Here is a 24,755-nt window from a genome sequence, read left to right as displayed (position 1 = left end):
CTGAGGACACCAGAACTGCACACAATACTCCAGGTGAGGTCTCACAAGAGCAGAGTAGAGGTGCAGGATCACCTCCTTTGACCTGCTGGTCACGCTCCTTTTGATGCAGCCCAGGATAAGGTTGGCTTTCTGTTCTGCGAGCGCACACTGAAGCCGGCCCGTGTTCATTTTCTCATCAACCAACACCCCCCAAGTCCTTCTCCACCGGACTGCTCTGAATCTCTTAATCTCTTCTCTGCCCAACCTGTAGCTGTGCCTGGGATTGCTCCGACCCAGGTGTAGGACCTTGCACTTGGCATGGTTAAACCTCATGAGGTTGGCATCAGCCCACCTCACAAGTGTGTCAAGGTCCCTCTGGATGGCATTCCTTCCCTCCAGCATATCAACCAAACCACACAGCTTGGTGTCATCGGCAAACTCGCTGAGGGCACACTCAATCCCACTGTCCATGTCAGCGACAAAGATGTTGAACAAGACCGGTCCCAACACCGATCCCTGAGGGACACCACTCGTTACTGGTCTCCAGCCGCACATTGAGCCATTGACCACAACTCCTTGTGTGCGGCCATCCAGCCACTTCTTTATCCACCGAGTGGTCCATCCATCAAATTGATGTCTCTCCAATTTAGAGACAAGGATGTCGTGTGGGACAGCGTCGAATGCTTTGCACAAGTCCAGGTAGATGACATCAACTGCCCTACCCCTGTCCATCAGTTCTGTAGCTCCATCATAGAAGGCCACCAAATTGGTCAGGCAGGATTTCCCCTTAGTGAAGCCATGCTGGCTGTCCCCAAGCACCTTGTTGTTTTTCATGTGCCTTAGCATGCCTTCCAGGAGAATCTGCTCCAAGATTTTGCCAGGCACAGAGGTGAGACTGACTGGTCTGTAATTCCCGGGTCATCCATTTTCCCCTTCTTGAAAATGGGGTTATATTTCCCTTTTTCCAGTCTTCGGGAACTTCCCTTGACTGCCATGATTTCTCAAATATGATGGCCAGCGGCTTCGCAATTTCATTCACCAGCTCCTTCAGGACCCACAGATGGATTTTATCAGGTCCCACGGACTTGTGCACATTCAGATTTTTAAGATGGTCTCAAACCAGATCCTCTCCTACAGTGGGCCCAGGCTTCATTCTCACAGTCCCTGCGCCTGCCTTCCAAGACTTGGGTGGTGCGGTCAGAGCAGTGAAGACCGAGGCAAAGAAGTCATTCAGAACCTCAGCCTTCTCCATATCCAGGGTAGCCTATTCTTCCTTATAGATTTATTTTTTTAAATAATTTATACAGCAGAGAATCTGAAATTCTGGATTATTAATGATAGGTGCAGGTAATAGATTTAACTATAAAAATGGCAATATATTGTCTAGTTTCAGTCACCAGCCAGCGACTCCTGGCTCACTTTCTTAGGCACTGATAAAGAAGAACTGGCAGAATAGGAACAGGCAGGGCTATATGACAGTCTGGTCTGCAGAAAGAGCACATCGTGAAGAAAATGTGCAGTTTTATGTGATGTAGAAAGATCTCCATCAAAATGAGTTAGATTATGTAAATTGTAAAATGTAATCTAAAATGTAAATGGAGTTCATTTTAAAAAAAATAATCCTAATTTCTTCTGAAGTGCATTGAATGTAAAGTTGTTCTTTTTCTTGGCTTTAGTTGGTTATAGTGTATTCCAACGGCCATAAAACCTTTTCAAATTATTTTACACTATTCTGGACAGTTTGGGGTTTTTTTTTCCCACTTTATGGTACAGTAAAATTGCACTCCCTTGGATACCTGTGGTACATTCTCTTTTTTGTGCTGTATTTGTGCAGCCACCTCTTGTAACAAACATAATATTCCTTTTGAAAGAATTAATATTAAACATAACTGCCCCTGATGTAAACAAATTCCACTTCAGAACTTCCAGTCCTAATTTTTTCAGCTCCTTCCTTCTTTTATCACTCTTCTCATGTCTTTTACATTTCCTGGATATAATGCTATTCTGTGTACGTAACTCACATCAGAGCTAACAGCTGGGAGTCTGATTCTCTGAAGGAGTGAAAGTGCAACCCAACCTCTGCTTTTCAAATCTTTATATTGGAATTAAAAAGTACATATTCGAACTATACCTTTGAGGGTGTATTGACCCTGCTCGTGCTTTTTTTTTTTTCTGCTTTTTTTTTTTTTTTTTTTTTTTTTAATCTCAATTGAAAATGAAGTCTTTAAAGGTTTAAAATGGCCAAAGGGGACTGACTTCTACTCAGGAAAGAATCCAGTATGGTACTTACACCTAATTCCCGCATGGCCTTTAAAAACCTTGATTAGGAATTCAAAGCATATTCAGACTGAGGCAGTGCTCTACTGGTAGACCATGCAGGTTCTTTCATACACACATAGTGTTTGATGCGTTGATCTCAAACTGTGATTTTAAAAATACAAGGGTTTATTATGTTTGGGGTTAATATAGGTCTCATTGTGTCGTGGTGGAATAACTATAGATACAGGTGCACAGTATATCTACTGAATTCATTTATGTTAGCTCTTTTTGGAAGGGCATAAATGTTTCATTTTATTCATTAGAACAGAGGTTTTAGAAGGTAGTTTCTGAACAGGTTTTATCCTTTCCCAGCATAGACTATTTTCTCTACATCAGTGGACTTGTCATGATAATCAACTTTTTTGTCCCAACCATCAATCACTCCTGATTACAGCTGGGTAGAAGTTGTCTTCTGTTGATCAGCCCATCAGTGCACATAATCTTACACCTGGAGACAAGTGAAAATCACCCCTCAATGGGAGAATCAGTTGCCTTCAAGCTTTTTGTCTGAAGTATTTTAATTTACATTTAGTCTTGTGGCAATTGTCTCTGCTTGCTTTGATTTTATTATTTCTTTGACAAAAATAATAAGTTCAGTTGTTCTGTCCCTACATGATTAGAAGAAGAATGGTTTTCTATTTCAAATAACATCTTCTGTTGTGATTTTTTTCACTTCATTTTACAAATATTTCAATAATTACTTCTATCTAAATAAAAATTAAATGGTTATTTGGTACTTCACTAGCAGAAATTTAGCATATGCTAGCCTAGAATTTTTGCAAAATCTATTTTGCTGGCTTTTAATCAGATACTTGGCTAGGGTAATATTTATCTTTAGTATTCAATTTATATGAAATGGTTGTGTAGCAAAATTCACAGCAATGAAATCATTAAAAATCAAAGGTATCTTTCCTTTCTTTACAGGAAATACGGTGTATAATTTGATCATAACTAAATAGAACACTTCTGAAATTGAGTGTGTTCTGTGCATTTAAAGCCAAGCATCCTTTGTTCCTTGTAATAAAGGCGTTTTTCAGTTGTCACAAGGATGATGAAATTTCAGCTTGAGTATACCCTTTATATTTTCCTAATATCTTAAACATGGCTTTTAATTAGCTATCTGAGTAACCAAATGTATTTTAATTGTACTGTTCTTTTTCCTACCACAGTCACTTGTCTTTTAGGCATCTTTTTAAATTATCATTGTCACAAGTTTATACTTTCACAGTATCAAAAAATCACAACATACAAGACGACTGTAAACCTTCAAGGTCTACAGGATGAAATGTAAATGAAGAAGAAAGTAGAATGTGAGAGTATGGGGTAATAAATTTTGATTAGCAATCATGTTTTTATGTAAAAGATTTAATTAGCAGCAGCTCCTTTTCCTATTCCTGCTGGCCATTTTCAGGACAGTGATATATTGCTTTTTTGCAGTGAGCCATGTCTCCAAATAAAAAGTGTTATGTTTTCATTAGATGCAGACACTTGAACATTATTATCACTCACTTCAGTCTACATAGCAATACAAAACATGTCCAAATGTCATAATTTAATAGGCCAATGATATATACAGTAATTTTAAAACTATGGGATATTTGCTCAGATGCTTTGTTTTGTTTCATTTTAAATTGATGATAAAGGCACCGATTTGCAAATCAAATAATCACTCAAACAGCCTCACTCTTTATGTTCTACCTACTTGAATACCTTGTTTGCCAAATACAGGATTTCATCACTTGTTTAGAAGTGTTAACCTGTTTATGGTTTAGCAATTAATGTGAGTATATTGCATAGGGTTTTTTTACAGGGTACATCGATCTGCATTGTATTCCCGGACTCTTGCCACTTATTTTAATGACATAACAGAAAATTTTCCTTTGTTAGTGAAGAACCATCCAATATCTCTGTTCAGTAATACTATACTAGTCAAATAGCCTACCATAAGATACCTGTTGTTGCTTGTCAGTTTATTTTCTAACATGATTTTCATACCAGAATCTTAGGTAGTGATAAATGATTACAGTCAAATCAATTTATAACTTTTAAACACTTTCTGAGAAGCAGCAGTGAGTAACAGTATCAGAAGGTGCCATGAAACATGGAGTATGTGGAAATAACCTTGGACACTGAACAGATGAAGGTTTTTACTGCATTTAACTGTATTTTATTCTGTATAATTCCTAGTGGCAAAGGATTTTTGTTTCTAAAATTAGTTTACATGCTTGTGTCTCATTAGTGATTGAAAAGGCTGTAAGATTAAAACTTCCTTCAGAGATATAAGAGTTGTATTAGTGCTCCCCACTCAGTCATTTCTTTCTTGTAAGGCTGATTGCATTTGCCCAAAGGATTAAGTAGTTAAGGCACATTTCAACTCAGGGCCCAAGTTCTCTGATCCTTCCAAGAAGAATCTAATATTTTATTTTGCATTGTCTGCACTAACAGAAGGAATTGAAGAGGAATTTGTGTTGAGTGGAAAATGTGCCCTTCACAGTTGACAGAAGTTTGTTACAACATTGTCAAGGCTAACAAGATGAGAAAGATGATTTCTTGGACTCACATCATGAGAGAAGACAAATACAGAGTTTTCATTGGTGTTTGTGACCATGTTTGCTCTTTAGAGGTCGAAAACAGGTATAATTTCTGATGGTGGGAAGCTGAATTTTGTATGAATTTCACAGGTGCTGCACAGCCTTTGAAATGCCAGCACTGGCAGCCTAATGATCAAAAGCAAAATCCTTTGTTGAAAAGGATCTTGCCTAAGCTATAGAACCAAGTTGTGAATTTGTTTTTAATCTTTCCAGATCCTGTAGAAAGTGAGTGAAATTAATCGAGATCAATTTAATCTTTTAAGAAAATTAACACTAACAAAAAATAAGCCTTTGCTCTGATGACTCTTACTAACTGATTTTTTGTATTATTTAACCATTTTGAGGATTAATTCAGTTGTAGTTGTGATCTCTGTTGTAGATATTAGTCCATGCTACTTCAAGTCAGAACCAACAGCAAGGTCCAAAGAGGAAATAAGCTCAGCATTTCTGTCATGTGTCTTGCTGAGTGTCTATTGATACAGATAAACAACTATTAATCACAAAATACACAGAAAATCTTTTCTCAGGAAGCATGTTATCGGTATGGTCTCAATTATTCTGCAATAATGATCTTAAAAATAGTAGAGATACTATTTAATGGGTAATTTACTTAGAACCTGGGGAATATTATGGCTCATTTATACAAGGAGCCTACAGCTAAATGTCTGTGAAGTATACAGTGTTTACAGTGTAAGATGAGATCTTTTATCTAGATAGCTTATTTTCTAATAAATCAGAAATGAAACAAGAATATAAGGTAGGGAGAGCAGCAGGGGATCAGTGAATGAATTAATGGAAGAATACTTTCTGAAACCCATATTTACTCTTTCTTGAAAGAGGGAGGGTTTGACAACCAGTAGGCATATGCTTCAACTTATTAGATAACATGTTAGAACATTTGAAGTCAACCCCGTAAAAAATGTCTGAGGGTAAATAAGAGTAAGTGTATTTTCTGAGTTTGTAATTTATGGAATAAATGGTTGGAGTAGGTGTGTTTTTCTAAGGCATGCAAGAGGGAGAAGGAGCTATGTAAGAGAAGAGACAAATAAGCAATACTGAATAACAGGTGTGATGATGCAGAGTAGGATCAATATGTGGAAAGAAAGGAGTCTCTGAGTCTGTCATAGTTCATAATTAAATTTGGGTTATCATGACAGAAAAGAGATGAATTGAGAAATGGAAGATTTCAGGTGGCAGAGTAAACAGTGGAAAAAAATTAGAGCCATCGAGGAGCTATTAATGCTGAATGATCATAAAGATAGTCTTTGAAAGCAAAGAAGTCATTCCAAAGAGAATGTGTCTAAGTACAGAGAGTAAAAAGTCTTGAAGACAGAATCATGGAATACATTTGGCTTGTGCAAGTCTTGTTTTACAACTGGGAGGAGTTTTGTCATCCAGACATTTGCCAGCTGAGGTTATTTAGGATTCAGATCTTCTCTATAGTCAGCCTTAATAATTTTTTATTATTCCCCCCCCCCCCCCCCCCCCCCCCCCACTTACCTACATAAAAGTTAAGGTATCTGAAGTCTATTGATTAGGGCTTTTATGGTATTTGCAGAATGGAATATTGACAGAAGCACTTTTAGAATAGCTGCTTTAAACCTGGATTTTTTAAATTAACAGAGATTACATATTGTCCCACTCAGAAAATCTACTTTTATCCAAAAGATGTTGATTCCCCTATTTCCTGAACGGGAAAACAAAGGCTGAAGATATTTATCTACTTTTCCCATCAGTGTGCTACCTCCCACCCCCACCATCATCCTCATGAAACCAGCTTGGTGGCTTATTATGGCTGATCCTGACATGAAACAGGTAACAGAGTAGTAAGAGATAAATTCCCAGTGAAGAGGTATAGCCACTTAGAGTAATTGGACTGTGAATTTTAATTCAAGCCTTGAAACATTTGTTGTTGCAGTTACAAGAATCTGTGTGTTTTGCAGGCATGACTCCTTTTCCTATAAAAAGAGGTCCCACCAGTACTGAATATGCATTTTTAATTGGGCATTTATAGTCATAAAAAACTGATTGGTTTGAACTGTAGCTAAGAAGAAAGGATTTTGCTCACTTGGGGGGCCTAATAGAGGCTCATTGCATTTCAGTATGCTGTTTGTAGAAACATGCAAAATTGCATTTAGGACAAGGTGGGGGCCTTTGTTATTTCACGGCGAGCTGTACTTTTATGTGCAAAGGTGCATTTTCAGACTTAAGTGATGGGTTGACCCTTGAGGCCCTTTGGCTGGGGAGAAGCATAACTTTCATAATTCCCTTTTTTCAGCACCACAAAAGATAAATCAACAGGGTGATGACCTTATCATTAACATCAAATCTTGAGTCATTTTCTGAAATTCTTGCACTGTAGATAACCACATACAATTCTCTGTGACAAGGTCATCCTTAATGTCTGTCTGTTTAATGAACAGGAGTGGACTCCACCCTTTTTGAGGGATGTGAGTTCTGTAAATGGGGAGAATAAGAAGGGACTGTACAGCCATGCGAAGCAGAGATTTATGCAGACAATAATTCTGGCTCCTCTGGTAATATGCTATGTGGTTAAAAGACACATGGCCTATGATGTGACCTGTCTGATCAGGTAAAGAAGGTAGGTGCTTTCTCCTACAAAACATCAGGGTGTCTCAGACTTGTATTCTTGAACCTGTAGAAGTCATAGGCTTACTGAAAGGCATGTTTGCACATGACTGAATGAAGGGTTCAGCTACAGATTTAATCCATCTTTAGCAGACAACTGCTTCTGCTCCTACCACATTTGGACTAGCATACATTTTGGCTTAGCCTGAAAGCTCCCACTTAGATTCCTGGTTAGTTTGCTGCCTGCAGAAACCTGTTAGATTGACCATGTGTAAGCCTGAAGGTGCTAATACATCTTAAAACTCTCAGCTGGAAGTAATATCTGTTTTGTATTTGGAATGCAATAAGAGGTATGTTTTAGGAGACTGCAGGGCAAAGACATTGAGGCTGCAACTGTATCTGCAAGGTGAAATTGAAGAAGCGCTGAATTAAAGATTATAGCCTCAACCCTCTTAGAAAGTGTTAGAAGTTAAATCATATCCAAACTTGGTAGGACTCCGGGTGCTAAAGCCAGTTGTCCTGAGCCTGGCCTAGTTGTCATATTTCTCTGTAAATGGCTTCGCAAAAGTCTTGCAAGCTGTTAGATGTTACACACTGTACATGACATTCATGCATCTGTCCTGATGGCCATTGTGATCTCATTTGCAAAGTGGGACTTCTTGAAGTTCTGTTGTCATCAGTAGGGCTCTGGATGTTACCCGAGATCGTACTCTCACGTCTTCTTTGGGTAGTCACAGTGCTGTACATTTCAAAATGCTTATTACTCAGTAAATGTGTGCATCATTAAGTGGTGATAAATTCTGCAGATTTGGCTGCCAGGTTAGGTGGAACACACTGGAGCACTTCAGCCAGAGCTGGGAGTGGAGGCCTCATGAGGCTCCGGGGAGAATGGCACTCACAGGCAGAGGGGTGACATGGTTACAGCCATTAGGGCCACCCTGAAATCTGAAAGCAGGGAAGATGCACTGGGAAAATTAACTGTCTCAGGAAAGGTAGTTTGTCTAAGTTAGATTTACATGACCCACTGGCAATATTTATCATAATGTGATAGGTCATAGCGACCTACACCTGCAAGTACTTGCTTATACAACCACAACATTTGTAATTTGCTGTCACCCTTCCGTATCCATTGTTAGGTCATGCACCCTTAATGTTCTTTTTAGATAGGGTCCTTGATTTTTTGGTCTGTCTGAGATTCATTCATATTGGAATAAATGTCATTCTTAAAATTATTCATAGCATAAAGCACCGTATTTGGGAGATATATTACATTATTCTATTTAGTTTTTATTACATTTTGGGTGTATTTTTATTATGGATGGACTCGGGTATAATTTGGCTCCAGGATCAAAACCAGGAAATCGTTCTAAAATGGAAAGATAGTCACAGAGATTCAGTTGAGATTGAGAGTTCTAAGGGTTATCTGCCGCCATCTGAAGTTTTATTCTTTAGATAGCATTATGTAGTGTTTCTTATATATGCTGCGGCTTTATATCTGCCCATAAACTGCTGCACAGATTATTTGGTACCCAGTAAAAAACTCAGGACAATGGATTATATCTCTCTCACAAAGTGTGAGAGTCTTTGTTAGCTTTATAGCTGGATGTCTGCTGGATATATATATATCAAATGTACTCAACATTGGAAACCTTTCCATCTAGTATAGTATTTCTGGTGAGATGGCAGGTTGCCTGTGATATGTGTGTGTAGCAGTATAAATATTTATATACACACGCATAAGTTTCACAAATGGGTTTGCTGCAATAAAAAAAACAAAACCACCACCAACAAAAAACAAACAAACAAACAAAAAAAAAACAACAAAAAAAACCAGGAAAATATTCCTGTGCAGATGACTCAAATGGTGTGGTTGTCTCTAGGAATGTTAAGTAGAAGCTGGTAAAGAAAGAACAGAGAAACAAACCAAGTCATTTCTATTTGCATGAAATTGTTCTGGGTGTTCTCAATTTTCATTCTGTAGATATTTTTTAGAGCATATGGATGGATGACATACCAGTAGCAGCTGAATATGAGTACGTATCACCAAGCAAGATGATGCGGAGTTACCCAAACATGCTGTTGTGAGGGTAGACAAGTAATATATTCCAAGTTGAATATTACATGGTTTTGTGCTGAAAGCATGGGGTTTTTTTTGATTTTTTTTTTTTTCTCAAGTGAAGTGTTGCTGTGGTGCTGTACATTTTGTTTTCTTGGCTCAGTCAAAGGCTGTCCATCCATCTTTAAATTCTTTCCACTGGGTCCAGGTGGAGCATCACACTTGCTTTCAAGCCTTTTCCAGGTTGAAATAAATGTCAGCATTTCTATTGACTTAAGTGGTGCCAGGATTTCACCCACACAATCTAAACTTAACATGCTTGGGTTTTTTTTGTTGGGTTGTTTGGGGTTTTGTTTTGATTTGTTTTGTTCTCTCAGAAAGTTGGTCCTTGCAGTTTCCAAAGGGCAATGAAAACAGCATGGTTGATTGTTTCTAGACTTTGGTCTATAATGAATCTATGGGAGTGAATATTAAAACAGTTGTAGAGCTCCTGCCACAATGTTGTTTCTTTACAAGAAAAGCAATGAAGTATATTAGTTATGCTCAAAAAATAATTTCTGAATCAATTTGCAAGAATTTGATCAATAGTATGAATGTTAGGAAGGTATCTGAACCATTCAGGATTATAATGAACGAGGAAGAAAGTTCTTTTGCTTCTAGAGTAATTTGCTAACTTTCCTATCATGGGTGATTTCAACATAGATTTCAATGGAGCTTGGACTGTTGAAGCAAATAGCTCATTCTTGAAGATCTTGTTTGTTTTAACACATTGAATTAGCTCATTACTCCTGAATATGTGGTGGAAAATGGCATCTGTTTACACTACAATAATATAAAAATTACTTACCAATAACAGAATAAGGAGCAATTTGCAAAAGCTAATCATATTTGTGCACTTGTCTGCAAAAAGTAAATTCTTAATACACACCCAAGGGAAATAGCACTTACTGGTTTATGCAATTTAATAGTAGTGTTAAGCATAATATATTTCCCTGCCCACGGCAGAGGGGTTGGAACTAGATGATCTTAAGGTCCTTTCCAACCCTAACGATTCTATGATTCTATGATATTAAAGAAATTTTTTTAGGGTTCAGTTTTAAAAGTCATAAGGATACAAACACAAAAGGCATAGCTGTCCCATATAGTTCCTTCACCTGTACTTAATGACAGTGGAACTCCAGAAAGCATCTTGAAATTCAGAGTGCTCAAATCACTGTCAAACTGTCCATACACCCCGAATGTACACCACCAGCTTAGAAACCTGCTAGGAGTTTTCATTAGTGAGAGTTCTGTATTCATTTAGCTAGAGGTTTTCAGCTTGATGTCCTCCATAGTGTAAGACTGGGGTGCTGCAGAGCATACTGAGGCATGCTGAGAATTACCACAGCAGAAAGGTCGTAAGTGTGAACTGAGAGCTATTCACAATTTCAGTTCATCATTGGAGGTGAAGATAAAGATTCTTCATTTTATTCAGAGAGGATTCAGAAATCTCTACAACTTTTTACAGAAACCAGTTTTCCAGAAGTAACATCGTAGGGGCCAGAGCAGCCAAGTTAAATTTTTAACCAAAAGCTCTACATGCAAACTTGCAGTGTTTCTCCCCTGACATTTTAGTTTTCTTCAGAACTCTAGATAGGAATTCTTTGTTCTGAACTCTTATCTCAATACAAAATTTATAAGGAGCTTCAGTCTCGTTTAATAACTGTATATTTCTGTACATTTGCTTGTGGAAATATCAACTGTTTAATTATTTTTAAAGACTAGAAGGAAGAGGAATCTTGAATACCCTTCCTTATTTGCTGAGGTATTTTAATACCTCATTAGTTCTGATGGTATAATTTCCTCTTGGTTAATGATGTCACCAAGTGTCCATGGCTAAAGTTTCATAAAAAACAAACTAAAAGAAAAAGTCTTCTGTTTCACACAAGTGTTGTGTGAATTAAGACAGCATTTCTTCAGGCGTTAAGGTCATGTCTGCAAGGTTAAATTAGCCTACTTTATTAAACTGTAGTACTTCTTCATCACTTCAGGAGCATTCCAAAATTTGGAGGACACAGATGGAAAACTGTTAAATGTTACTGACTTAATTGTACTAATTTACATTTATCAGATCTCTGTAATTCTTAATTATGAGATGTAAGTCTGGGGTTTTTTCATTTCATATGAGTTACAGTTACCGTAGATGGGAATCAGCACTGAGGAATAATGAAAGAACAGCATAGGAAGAGTAAAGAGCAATGAATAAGCATAAATATGTTAATAAATATTTTGAATAGGTATGAAGGGATTGCCTCCTCCAAGGACTTTGGAGTCTCAGCATTAGATTTCAGTACCATTTGGAACTTTCACTTTTTCAATAATCTCTGACCAGACAAATATAAGATACTAAATGATTTCTTAGGTTTTTAACTCAGGAAGGGCTCTTACAGCTGTCTAGTTTGGTCTTTTTTATGTTACACAAGATCAGTTTTGAACCGGAAAACCTGTGCTTGACTAAAGATGAGAAATGTAAAAGGCAATGTGACTGAAACAGAAATACAGACCACCTCTTAAGCACTTGCCTTAGAATCACAGAATCAACTAAATTGGAAAATACCTCTGAGATCATCAGTTCCAACCATTACCCACAGCTGCCAAGACCACCACTAAACCATATCACTGAGGGCTTCATCTACACAGTTTTTGAACACTTCCAGTGACAGTGATTCCACTTCTATGGGAAGCCTCTTCCAATACCTTATCACCCCCTCTGTGAAGAAATTTTTCCAAATATCCAATCTAAACCTCATCTGGTACAACTTGAGGCCTTTACCTCTTATCTCACAACACTTCATCATATAAAATGTGCTGTTGATTTCAGCAGGGCTGCTCTTATCCAGCAGGGTTTATAGAATTGCAGCCAGTTTCTTGTAGCTTCAGTATTTTGTTTTGGTCAATGGAAGAAAATGGATTTTCAGATTTCAGTGTAATTTGAAGTAGAGGGAATGAAGGTTTGTAAGAAGAAGAGAAAATATAACAACTGTAGTGTAAATAGTAGTGTAGAACATTCTCATTAAGTTTTGTGTAATGTTTTGTATCTCTAACTGTGGCTTACACACTGGAGTAGTGGGTAACTTAAAGGAGTGAAAGATGCTGATCTCTCAGCTTTTTACTGGAAGATATTTTTGCCTGTTCTGTATTGATGATAGCATGTTAGTAAATAACCACCATTTTTCAGTCTGCATAGCTTTTGGAACAGTTGAATCTATCCGCATATATGTACTACTTAAAGAGCAAATAACTGACTTTATAACTGTCATCGCAATTAGGTCTGTGGGCACTATTTCAAAGTACTAAGGCTCTGACCCTTCAGTAGCTGATAGAACTTGTGTGATGGCAGACTTTCTAGGTATACACAGCACTGCATGGACTTCACTGAGGCTCTGAGTGTGTTCACAGCATCACCCAAGAATGAATGAAGGCAAGGCAAAAGGAACAAAATTATGTAAAAGAATAAATATAACTGTATTATAGACTGATCTTCAAGTTTTCCTGTGCTTTACAAACCTTTGTTTCTTCTGGTTATTTTGCTTGTTTTTCTCAAAATATTTTTTCTTACTAATAGTTTAGATAAAATTAGTCTTTAATGCATATTTGCTTCCATGCTATACCACTAGTTTTATGACCACTTAGGCATTTAGTTTTTATTAATTCCACATATAAAACATATTTGGTTTGGATTTTGCTTGTTTGTTGTTTTTTGGTCTTTTTTTTTTTTCTTAAATTCATTTTACTTTGGTTTTTGCTTTGTCATTTTCATGTAACATATATCTCCTCCCAGAGAGAGAAGTCCTGTGTCCTACCCTTATAGGACTTTTTAAGCAAATCACTGGCATAGGACTCAAGATCTTAGAGATACAAAATTTGTCTAAATGAGTCAGGAACTAGTGGGCTGAGAGTACTTTTATTCCAAGAAAACACACTGCCTTTCTATGGACATTTCTGTACGTGGAAGGCTTGGATTCATCTTAGAATATGAGGAGAATGAAAGAACTTGTAAACTCTTCCATCTTAGTCCCAGCCTTAAATTATAAATCTTTGTGTAGCTGTGAGAGCTCTTCACAGTGGAAAAGTTCACATAATATTTTACATATGTTTACAGCCTTCTACAAGAAGGCTGAAGATTTGACCTGGGAAGCATCTAACTATAGTCAACTCCACATAAAACAGAGCTCAGGAAATCTGGGTATTTATGTTACTTATTTGTGGGGTTTGAATTTCTACTTATGGGTAGGAGCTGATATAAAGGACACAGGACAGATTTATGCAAAAATAACTACTGAAATTGAAATTAAAAATCCAAAATTAAAGGTTTGTTAACTGTATATTTATGAAAAAGAATCAGGAAGAAAGAAAGAAATCTACATTTTTCTGAAGACAGACTTGACATTGGAAAACTTCTAATAACTTTAGTATTAAAACCAGTAATTCTAATAAAAGTATTAAGACTCTGCTTAAGAGCATGGTGAAAATATCTCCGTGTACTCTCTTTTGTGGTTTTCTACATGCAAATTGTATTAACTTGTTTGTAATTTCAAATACAGAGTTCAAATAGTACTGAACTAATAGGAATTTTAATGTTCACCTTTTAAACTTCTCCTGTTCTCTGTAAAATTTCTTGTAGTATCTTTGTGCCTCACCACTATTCTCTGATGCTTTTGGTTCAGTCAAAAAAGTCTGAAAATCAGAATTCAATGAGATTGCTATAATGCATGTAAACACACCAAAATGGTTTCCCTGGCAACAGAAACCAGGTGAAAACACTCAGACGAACTATGCTAAGCTAAACCCACCCACTCAACTTTCTCTGTTCAGTTCATAAGCTGGATCCTGAGGGAATCAAGTGGTTTATGCTCACTTAGTGTAAAGTTTCTAAATGAACTGAGGCTCTGGGCAGGTAAGTGTATGTGTACACCCTTGACTGCCATTAGCTGTTGTAAACTGTGACAAACTGAGATTCAAAAAAAAGGTGTTGGCTACATATCCACCACTGTCATTACATTTTAGATGACAGCAGAAAATACTGAACTTTTCAACACTATTTAGAAAATTAGTCTTTAAAACAGTTATTTTAAATTCGACAGCATCTGTTGATTTTAAGTAAACCTTGTTTGTGTATAACCTGAACATTGAATTATATTCACATTATTAAACTCATTATTAAGTAAATCACAACCCTCTTGAGCTTATTTTCTTTGTTGTTTCATAGATAAATGTATGCTGGCTTTCACTTTTAGTATAGCCATTATTGACATGCTATTCAAAAGGTGTTAATTAAAACAATGAATGTAAGATGTGCATCTGTTGCTATTGGAGGGAAGCTGGGGTACATTTGTACAAAATTATAATGGCATATATAGTTTGCTCAAGTTCTCAGCCCCAAATATGTCAGTTCCAAATTCAAAACTGGAAGCACATATGTTATATTTACTAAACTGAATTAATACATGGTTTATTTTATCATGTGTAGCACATAACAGTGTGTACAGATCGACCTTCTGTCTCACTCTGAGATTAATCTGAGATGAATCACTTTGCTAATCTGAATTATAAAAAATAAACAAGTTTAATATTTTCTTGGAATTCTGACTACAGTAAGATTTACCGTGGGGAAAATAAATGATGCTGCCATTTAATACAGTAAAGATGGCATTAAATGTTAAAGTTACTTTTGTTGATATCAGTTTGCAAAAGAGAATGTTTCATCCCCCTCATCAAAAGAGCTCCCTAAAATGCAACCATTATTACTATGGAAGCCAGCATGTAAGAATTTCTAGCAGCTAGAATTAATAACCTTGTCAAAATGAGTTAAAAACTGATTTCCCAATTGCTGTTTAACAATATAACTGCTTAACAATAAAAATGATAAAATATATGATAAAGTAAATAATCTGTTTATTGAATTTCAACATGCAATGAACTTTTGTTGTGCTGTATGAAGTACTGGTGTCCTTAAATAAAAATGCCAGGTATGGGAAGAGATTACTTGAGCTATCTTGCCTTCACTGTATTTTGACACTGTGTATGTCTACTTAGAATGCAGAGTGAAGTATGTTATACCTAGGCGAGTTTTGTATTTGCTTAGATCATTTCAGATAATGCCATACTCAGTGGCAGCGAACAGCACAAACTAGATGTGTGGTCATAAAGATGCTGTAATGTGGGACAAGAAACATCAAGTAGAAAATTTTGACTTTCTGCATCTGACCAAGATAAAATAGCTTGTCCTTTCCATAATGAAAATATGATACTTCTTTCCATAATGAAAATGAAATTGATTTTACTATAGGATGGATGATTTTGCCGTAAGAATGGGATGAATGCCAGTCTCTCACAATGTGATGCAGACTCCTGCCAGGTACAGTCTCTCACCATTATATAAACGGCTCTGGAAGAAGCCCAAGCATGGGGGAGTGGGATGGAGCAGCTTTGTGAATGCAAAGGAGCTAGTGAGCTCAGAAGGCACCCATTATCTCTCATCCTTGAGTCTCAGTGATCCTTGAGTTCATGAGTGTATTGAATAAATGGTTTTTGAAGAAGAGGAAACAAAGTTTTTCTTTACATGAAAAGAGAAAATTGAATACTTGGGAATTGATATGCTGGGACATTTAATGTGTTCTGACACAATAATGGAGAAATGCTTTCTTTTCTGCAGAAAGGTCCTTTTTGGTACTTGCTCTGTTATTGTGTATTTGGTTCTAGGGAAGGGGGCAAATTGATCAATCACAGTTTTGGGGGCAAAAGCCTTCTCTCAGAGCATATCTGAAAGAAGTAATATTGCACACATCCTTGGTGTTTTATACCACAGTTACATCCCAGTGCATAATGTAATTAGACCTCTGGTTCTGTATTACACAGTAGTGTTGATGATAGAGTTGCACAAAAAATTGAAATGACACATTTGAGAAGATAAAGGTAAGCATAGCAGAAGGAAGATATGATGACAGGTAACATTTATCTGTACTGTAATTGACTGCAGATTGAGTTTGTATGTATCAGACAGAAATCAGGATTCTCTTCTTGTTCAATATGAAGCATGTCATTGTGTTGACATTACCTTTAAAAATTGCATTACATGTCTTCACTTAATCTTCTGCGAAGTTTTGTTTGTCCCTTGTATTGTGAATCTGTGAAGCTCTGGTGAAGTTTATGAAATTCCTCTGTTTTCTAGAAAGGAAGCGTAGGACTTGTTAGTCCTTAATTCCCTGTGTGTACCCACTGGGCAAACAAAACAGTAGGCCTTCTAAGAAGTTATTTTTGAAAAATTAAAATACCCTCAAATAAAAGGTTATCTAGTAAACAGAGTAAATACATGTCAGTGCGACTGCATAATCCTCATATCATCTGGTATGGCTCACAATAAAAGCCCTGCCCTAGGCAGAGCCAACTGTTGGGTGTCTCAAGGCTGTTAGACTTTCTCTCAGTAAACTTCTCCAGTTTACTTACTGGAGAAGTTCCATAGAGATCAGCTCAGGTTATGTAAATAGCACATGCCTGGTAGTCTACAGATGTCTCAGCTGCATACGGCAGCCTTCCCTGAGCAGTGCTGTCATCACTGACTTGCAAGGCTTTGGAATCATTAGAAGTAAGTATGATGCTTGTTCCAAAAATAAAACATGTCTTTTGATTTTCTGCCACTTTCTTTTGTGCTTAAAGCATCTGTAAAAATGTATTTGAAGTACTTACTGACAGCCCAACTTCAGAGGTTGAGACAATGTGTAGCGTAGGTATCTCGTAAACAATTTCCCTCATTTCATCAAGGATAGAAGCCCTCTTGGCTTGCGCAGTTCTGTATGATTGCTTTCCATGTGTGCTCAGCTCACTGATAGTGTTAGTTTGAACCTGGAAACTTACTGGTTTTAGAGCTTCTTAGTCTGGAGGATCCTGACATTGGTTGCTGATGGGTTAGCAAAAATTGCTGTTTTACTCGGAATAACAGCAGAGGTGATGGTAGTATCCAGTAGCTGGTAGGAAAGAAAGACATGATGTGATCTACTGAAATCTCAGACAGACAAAAAAAGGACTTTTCAGCCCCCTCATTTGTGGCTTTCTAAGGGTGCAGACAGAATGCAGCCTTGCTACTAACTGGTCAGATGACAGCATGGAGTAGAGCATTCTCCACCATGAACAGCTTTAAAATACATTGTAAGCTGAAAAAGACATGGTGCAGGATAGTTGGAGTGAATATTTGTGAGGAAGACTTGGTGGAAAATATTCACACCACTTTTTTAAAAATGTTCTTTGACCTGGCTTTTACTATGAAGGTATTGCCTAGAAGGAATGCATGAGGCAGGAAAACCATCTCTAAGACTGTAATATGAGGTGGATCGGGAGAGATAAGGGAAGGATAGAAGATGCAGTGCTGCGAAGCTGAAAACTCTCTGAATAGGAAGAGAATTCTTTGTCTCCATGTGAAAAATGAAGCACAGTGTTTTTGTTGGGCCAATGCCTAAAAACATAAGTGAGAAGACGCATGATTTGGTGAAGTACCTTAGGCAGGCATGAAGACTTCCATGTAGTTGTAAGTGCATACTATCTGGATTGTTTAAAATATTTCACCTTTCTCATCATACTTTATATGTTGCAATTTGTTTGGTAATATCATGTCCTCATGGTAATTGTGGTACAATATTGCACTTCAGCTGATTTTTGACATTAAGGTATATAGAAATCTGTATGGTATGTGTATGTGCGTTTGTAACATATGGATATATATACACACCCAATAAATCATTATATAGACAAATGCATTTTTTATATTCTAACAATTTGGGAAGGTTACAAAATATAAGGATTAGAAAGGTCCCTAGTTATTCAAGATAAGATACATGGAATCAGTGGAAATTATGTTTTGCAAAAGAGATGCTTAATTTGGCTTATACCATTCAAATAAGCAGGACTACATTACAAATAACCTTGAAAAGTGATTTGCTGTTTAGACATCTTGTCATTTCCTTGAAGTAATTCCCATAGACCAAAGTTTGTTTACATGTAATTTGCAGGATCAGAGACCTCAAAATTTAGTTAAGGATCCTCAAGTTTTCATCTTCAAATATGAAGTAATAATGTACCTTTTGGTTTCTTGTTAGACATCTTTTTCAAGAATAGATACATTTTTTTAAAGTCACTCTAATATTGAACCAGCAATAACTGACATACTCCTCATGCTTCTTCACTGACTGGCCCACATGTTTAGCTGACAGTGACTTGTCTTCACAGTGCTAGGATTAATTCTTTGTATCAAACTTGGAAACTATGATGTGAGAAGCAAACTTGGAAACTGTGATGAAAGAAAAAAGTAAGCGCTTTCTGAAGGTATTCTTCTAATGTGTTCTTTTATAATCATTAAGAGAAACAGAATTTAATATTAGAGGGGGTTTAGGATGGCTGATTACAAAGTGTTCTGTAGAAATTAGGAATTTTTTCTTTAGGATTGTCCAGTATCTCTTTCATCTGATTTTACATCAAGCAGTTGTTTGTCAAAAGGGACTGTCTTCCATCAAGATGAGCAATTATAAAAGTCAGTACCGCTTTTCAAAACATGGAATGGGAAATCCTCCTTTGATTCCCATTGGTTTCTATAGGTGTAGAGTTTCACCTGTAACCTCTGTCCATGAGCTCATCTGAGCACAACTTCTAGCTCAGCTTGGTAAGGTAATATATATATGTATGTATTATCTACTTGTGTTTTGCAACTGTTGGACTCCCTCTCATCTTTCTGAAGGGGTACAGTCTATTCACTCAGTTAAGCATCATGGTGGGCACCAAATAGTAAGGCTAACGACTTTTATTTTTCTCTCTCAATATTTCTTAATTCTGAATGAAAGTTGGGAATAACTGCATTTTATGATCTGTTATTATTGTACTTAACCTACAAGTAAATACTGGTTAAGCAATGAGTTTTATAAGTTAGAAGTAAATGCCATTTAAGCAATGAGGATAATTGTAAGAATGCAAAATAATGGCTGAAAGAAATGATTCAGTGAGATACCATACTTTACATTGCTGTGCTGAAAAATATATTTATTAGCATTTTTTCCATTTCCTCCTACAAGGGAAGATAATGACAGACATTTGGTTGGGGTTTTTTGGGGGTTGTTTGGGGTTTTTTTAGGGTTCCGATTCAGTTGTAAAAGTTCAGCACAAGCTTATTTGGCGCTGCTTAAATGCTTAAGAGCAATCTGTGTGCTCTTACATAGAACTACCATTAACATGCTAGCTGTAGTTATATTGAAACAAGCTCAGATAGATTCATGTCCCCACAGAGGACAGAGATTTAAATGTTGAAATAAAAATGGCATAAAGATCATCTCTAAGTATAGGCTGGGTAAACTGTCAGTGCTTTGTGGAAAGTGAGTAATGGACAATTCTGCATAGCAGCCATTGTACTTGTAAATTTGAGCAACGTCTTTCTACTATGGAGCAATTTCATTCATATATTTCAGAACATTGAAAAGGTCACCAATTTCTGCATAGACCCTTGTTGTATAAGCCTTGTACATCCAAGATTACTTGAGTTGGGGTGTGTGAAGTTGTAGCTGCAAGAATTGGAAGTATGGATGCAAGAGGCATAAACCTGGGGTGCTTCACCAACCATTTTGTGAATAAAGTTGAGCTGTGTGTCAAACTGACATGAACATTCAGTATTAAGGACCGTGTCCTGACTACCTTTTTTATGCTTGAAGAATTACACTGTTAAGGAGAAGAAGTGCAGTCAGATTCTGGAGCTGACTGATAATTAAATTTTACTAGAAACGGTAAAAATATTTGACATGATAGCAACATGAGGATGTACTGTATAATGTCATTTTTAATGCATCATCGTAATTTGACACTGGTCTTTCAGTTTAACAGTAATTAATATCTCTTGATTGTTTCTATTTGGCTTACAGTATGTCTAATGTTATGTGTTGGGAGCTGTGAAAGGTGCATGATTGTGCTGTTTCTGTTCAGGTTGTATCTAGTTAATAACTTCACTGTCCAGTGTTCTTTCAATAAGGGTACCTAATACAATATTTACATTATTTTAGGTATAGAGAAACTGGCTTTTCAACCAAACTGAATGATGCATCTCAATATACAAGACGAGCATATGCATGTGTGAAAATCTATGCATGTGTACATTGATTTAGACAAGTTCTCTCACTTCTTCCCTAATCAGCTTGAGCTTCTCAAATCTCAGGCATCTGTAAGGAATCATGGCTTTCATGAAAGCTGGAAGTCATAAATCTCAAGATGCATTAATATGCACTCTTATTTGACACTCAGTAGAACTTACTGTCACTCCCAAATTCAACATATTAAATAACATTAAATGAAGGTCTCATGACTAACAGATGCCAGATAATGCAGGTTTTTCCTACTCACATGAGTGGCTTAGTGAGTCAAGTAGCTGTCATTTTATTCCTTTGATCCTTTGAGTTTGTAGCCAGTAAATTATATACGTGGGTTTTTTCTTATTATTTATTCTACAACAGAAAGCATTTACCTTTCCTTTGTGTTCTAAGTATCTGCTATTCTGTTTAATGCCAGAAGCAAAATGTTGACCTTTTTGGGTCCTTGGGCTGATCCAGCATAGTTGCTTTTCATTTCTGCAGTTTTGTAGTAGCTAGATTTTGACTATTTTTCTATAATCTTAATTTCTCATTCAAGTAAGAAAGCTGTTACTTTCAAAACTTTGAAGCTCAGCAAAAAAAAAAAAAAAAAAGGAATTTTTGAGGTTGTTAAACTTATTAACTAGAAGACTTTCTTTTAAGATTTTAATAATTATGAGAAGAAATAAACTCTGAATATTTATACTAATGCCAGTGAGTTTTGTATAAAGTTTAATCTTTACTTCAAATGCTATTCTTCAAATATATTTTCAACATAAATTAAATGCAGGAAAGTTGGTATTAACTCTTAGAATAATAAGGATACTTTCCAAGTAATACATAAATCTTAATAACAATATACATACGAATCTATTTTAGCTTAACAATATCAAGTAGCCAAAATACATTTTGGACTGTGACAGGATTTGTGTGAGCTTTCTCCTTTAAAAGGAGATCTTGGCTTTGAATTTCAAATATTTTTGTAGCAGGTGAACAAAAGTGATCTTTTTTTTTTTTTTTTTAAGAAAGCCAGCTAATTGCACGTCTGCCTCATTCAGTTGAGTCTTTGGTGACGAGCTTTGAAGAGAGCGTTTTATGTTTTGCTTCCTTTTGTTTGGGCTTTAGTTTTAGTTTGGGTTCTTTTGTGTTTTTTTTACTGTCAGTCTTTGCTGAGAAGTTCCTGATACCACTGTTAAGAGTAAACTGTTCTTTGAGGGAAGCTTTGACTAAATCTCTAGTTTGAAATAGAAACTGGAAAAGTGCAAAGCTAATGGGAGGAGAGTGCCTTCTTCCCCATTGCCTGAGAGTTTTTTGTTTTTTTTTAATGTGAAAGCAAAAGCAGTCTTGACAGAAAAACTAATGGTAGCATGGTAGACTAAAACAACTTTATTTTGGTAATATACTGTTATGCAGTAATACTATACTTATCTATTTGGGGTGACTTGAGTATTTTTTCCATTGTTTTTCAGGCATCATTCTAAATATGATTTTCTGTTTGGTCACTACTTGGATAATGTGAATGGTACCCATTATTGAAAGGTAGTCTGTATTTGTACTAATACAGAGAATGCCAGTTTAGAAATGAGCCTGATTGCATGGTTCATTTTGTTCTCCTTTGTAGAGCCAGGCTGCGGCCCACTACAAAGGCACTAAACATGCCAAGAAGCTCAAAGCACTGGAAGCCATGAAAAATAAGCAGAAATCTGTTACTACCAAGGACAGCGCAAAGACTACCTTCACTTCCATCACTACCAATACCATCAATACCAGCTCTGACAAAACAGGTTAAGCGACAATCTTTGTTGGTTTTGTTTAGCTTTTTGGTTTGGTTTAGTTTGGTTTCATTTTTCTTTCTTGTTTAATTCCATGTCTGTTTGGTTATGTGCTTGCCACATCGATTCATGCTCGATCCATCTTTCTGTGTGATATTGATTTGTTTTAGTCCTTTCAATAGGCTGGTGAGAGTATGATAGTCATGACTGATTTCTCTTAGTGAAAAGAGGCTTATCATTCTTTTAGGCCAGAATGCAATACTGACTTGATTAATTTTTATAGTGGCCAAACTATTACATATCAACAGATCTAAACCTCCTAGTCTGTATGCAGTATCTCTCCATAAATAATTACATATGGCACATTTCTTTTGACCACAAGCAAGTAGTAAATTGCACTACTTGTGTCTAGAAGCCTCTTAAAAATCATTATGAGTAAACCCCTAATTTTCATAAAATTTGAACATTGCATTTTTTTTTTAAATGGCTATTGCATGGTTTTGAGTTGGAAAATAGCTGTATAACCTCTATTCCACACAATCAGGTAAGTGCTATTGTTGCCTTTTATTCTGCTTAAATGAGTATTCAGACTGCAAAAATATTCTTTAAATTATTGTATGGGTGAAAGGTACCCCTTTGCAAATAAAATCTATGTGAGTATTTGGTAAAGTCAGCAGGATTTGATCAAGCTCACAGATTAAATATGTGGTTACTGTACTGGAAATTTCAAAGGAAGGTTGTAGGTTCACTGAAGGGTACTGTAGTATATGACAAGGTACGACGGCTCTTGTGGCTGAAGGGATACAGTTACATATTTAGTCATAATCAACCCTCCTTCTCCAAACAAGCTAAAACCAGTCATGGCAAAAAAGCCAAAGCTGTGAAACAACAGAACCTTTCTACCAGTGCTGGAAAATACTCATTTGGAACTACTTCTGATGAGTAAGTTTAGCATCGTAAATAGACATGCGCTAACCAATTACAGTATAACAAAAAAGTAACTTGCAGACGTGTGTAGTACTTTCTATAAGATATGTCTTAGCTATATTAGTTATAGACAGATTCCTGTATGTCTATCTGTCTATCTAAATAGCTTTGTTCTAGTACTTTATTATAGACAGCATATGTTTTTGTGGAGATTTATATCCTATTTATAATGGGATGGCTTCAAAAACCAATTGGTACATTGTTTTCGTCCTTCTTACAAAAAAAAAAAAAATCCTAAGTACTTTTGTTTATATGATGAAAGAAAGTAAGTGAAGTATGGGAGAATGGGAATGCTGTCAAAAGTTATTTATGAAAATATACGTTTCTAAACTTACAAATACTTTTTAAAAGTTTCTCCTGCTGTTGCCTGTTAGCATGTTCAGTGCAGAAAGGGTGATGTTGGATGGAAACGGTGATTTATTGTTCATGAAACATGAACTAGTGGTTGGAGAAAATAACAGAAGAAAAAAGAGGTCTTTCTAAGCTTTAAAATGTATTATTCAAAAACTTTTATGCTGTGTAAGTTTGAAGGTTTTTCCAAGGTGCTTAAATCCAGTCTGAGTCTTTCCATCGGGCTTTGATTTAGATCCCTGGCAAGATGTATGAACTGCCTTGTATCCAAGGTCAGCAGTACAAACCAGTTTTTGTATCAGTATAAATAAGAAAACATAAAAAAATCTAACAAAAGCAATGGCCTATGGAGGAGTTTCCTCAGCTTCACACATTGTCTGTGACTTCCTGGATTAATTTCATAGAATGTGTGTATATATATATGTATGTACATGTATACATATATGTATTCTATGTTAGATATATTGACCTTAATGGCATTCTAAAAGACACATGTTAATTAACAAACAGCCAAAATCTGACAGTTTCACAAAATACTGAGAAAATTCAACTGCTTGGCAAAAGCCCTATTCAACTGGTGATGTTCAAAGAAAGGCAGACAGTTCAATTCAAATACAGTTATTACAGGTCAGCATTGATATGAGTGACAATAGAATAGCATCCTTGGTGTAAATTATCCTTTGTAGATTCAAGCACGTATGCATAGCAGGAGGGGGGGGTGGAATTTGGGTAGACAAAGGGATGAAATTTTCTGTTAAACATGACATGTTAAAAATTTCATAAATCAGATTTTCTTTCCTTTCCAGTTGTTCTGTGTCTTGTGTTTCTTGATAGAACTTAAGAGGGCAAAATGATTTCTGAAATCCAGAAGAACATCACAATGTAATGCACTGTGTGAATTTGCACATTTGTAAATGATCACTGTAAAAGTTAAATATTCTGATAGTCTTATGAAGCTCTCAGGTAATAGTCATACTAA

At 36.3% G+C, this 24,755-nt stretch overlaps 1 protein-coding gene across 4 annotated transcripts in view; it reads left to right on the top strand.

Moving 5' to 3' along the window:
- Nucleotides 1–24,755, top strand: part of ZNF385D (zinc finger protein 385D) — a 415,511-nt gene that overhangs the window by 335,387 nt on the left and 55,369 nt on the right. For all 4 annotated transcript variants that reach the window (XM_061464924.1, XM_061464925.1, XM_061464927.1 and 1 more), the window contains one exon: nt 22,288–22,450. In XM_061464924.1, coding sequence (XP_061320908.1) covers nt 22,288–22,450 — 163 coding nt within the window. The remainder of the gene's footprint in view (nt 1–22,287; nt 22,451–24,755) is intronic.

Source organism: Pezoporus flaviventris, unplaced genomic scaffold (genome assembly GCF_033815535.1).
Source record: "Pezoporus flaviventris isolate CSIRO_AGI_PZ_B2104156 unplaced genomic scaffold, CSIRO_AGI_Pfla_v1 ptg000037l, whole genome shotgun sequence".
In the NCBI taxonomy this organism is placed as follows: Eukaryota; Metazoa; Chordata; class Aves; order Psittaciformes; family Psittacidae; genus Pezoporus; species Pezoporus flaviventris.
Note: the sequence above shows the minus strand (reverse complement) of the source record. Positions and strands in the feature narration are given on the sequence as shown.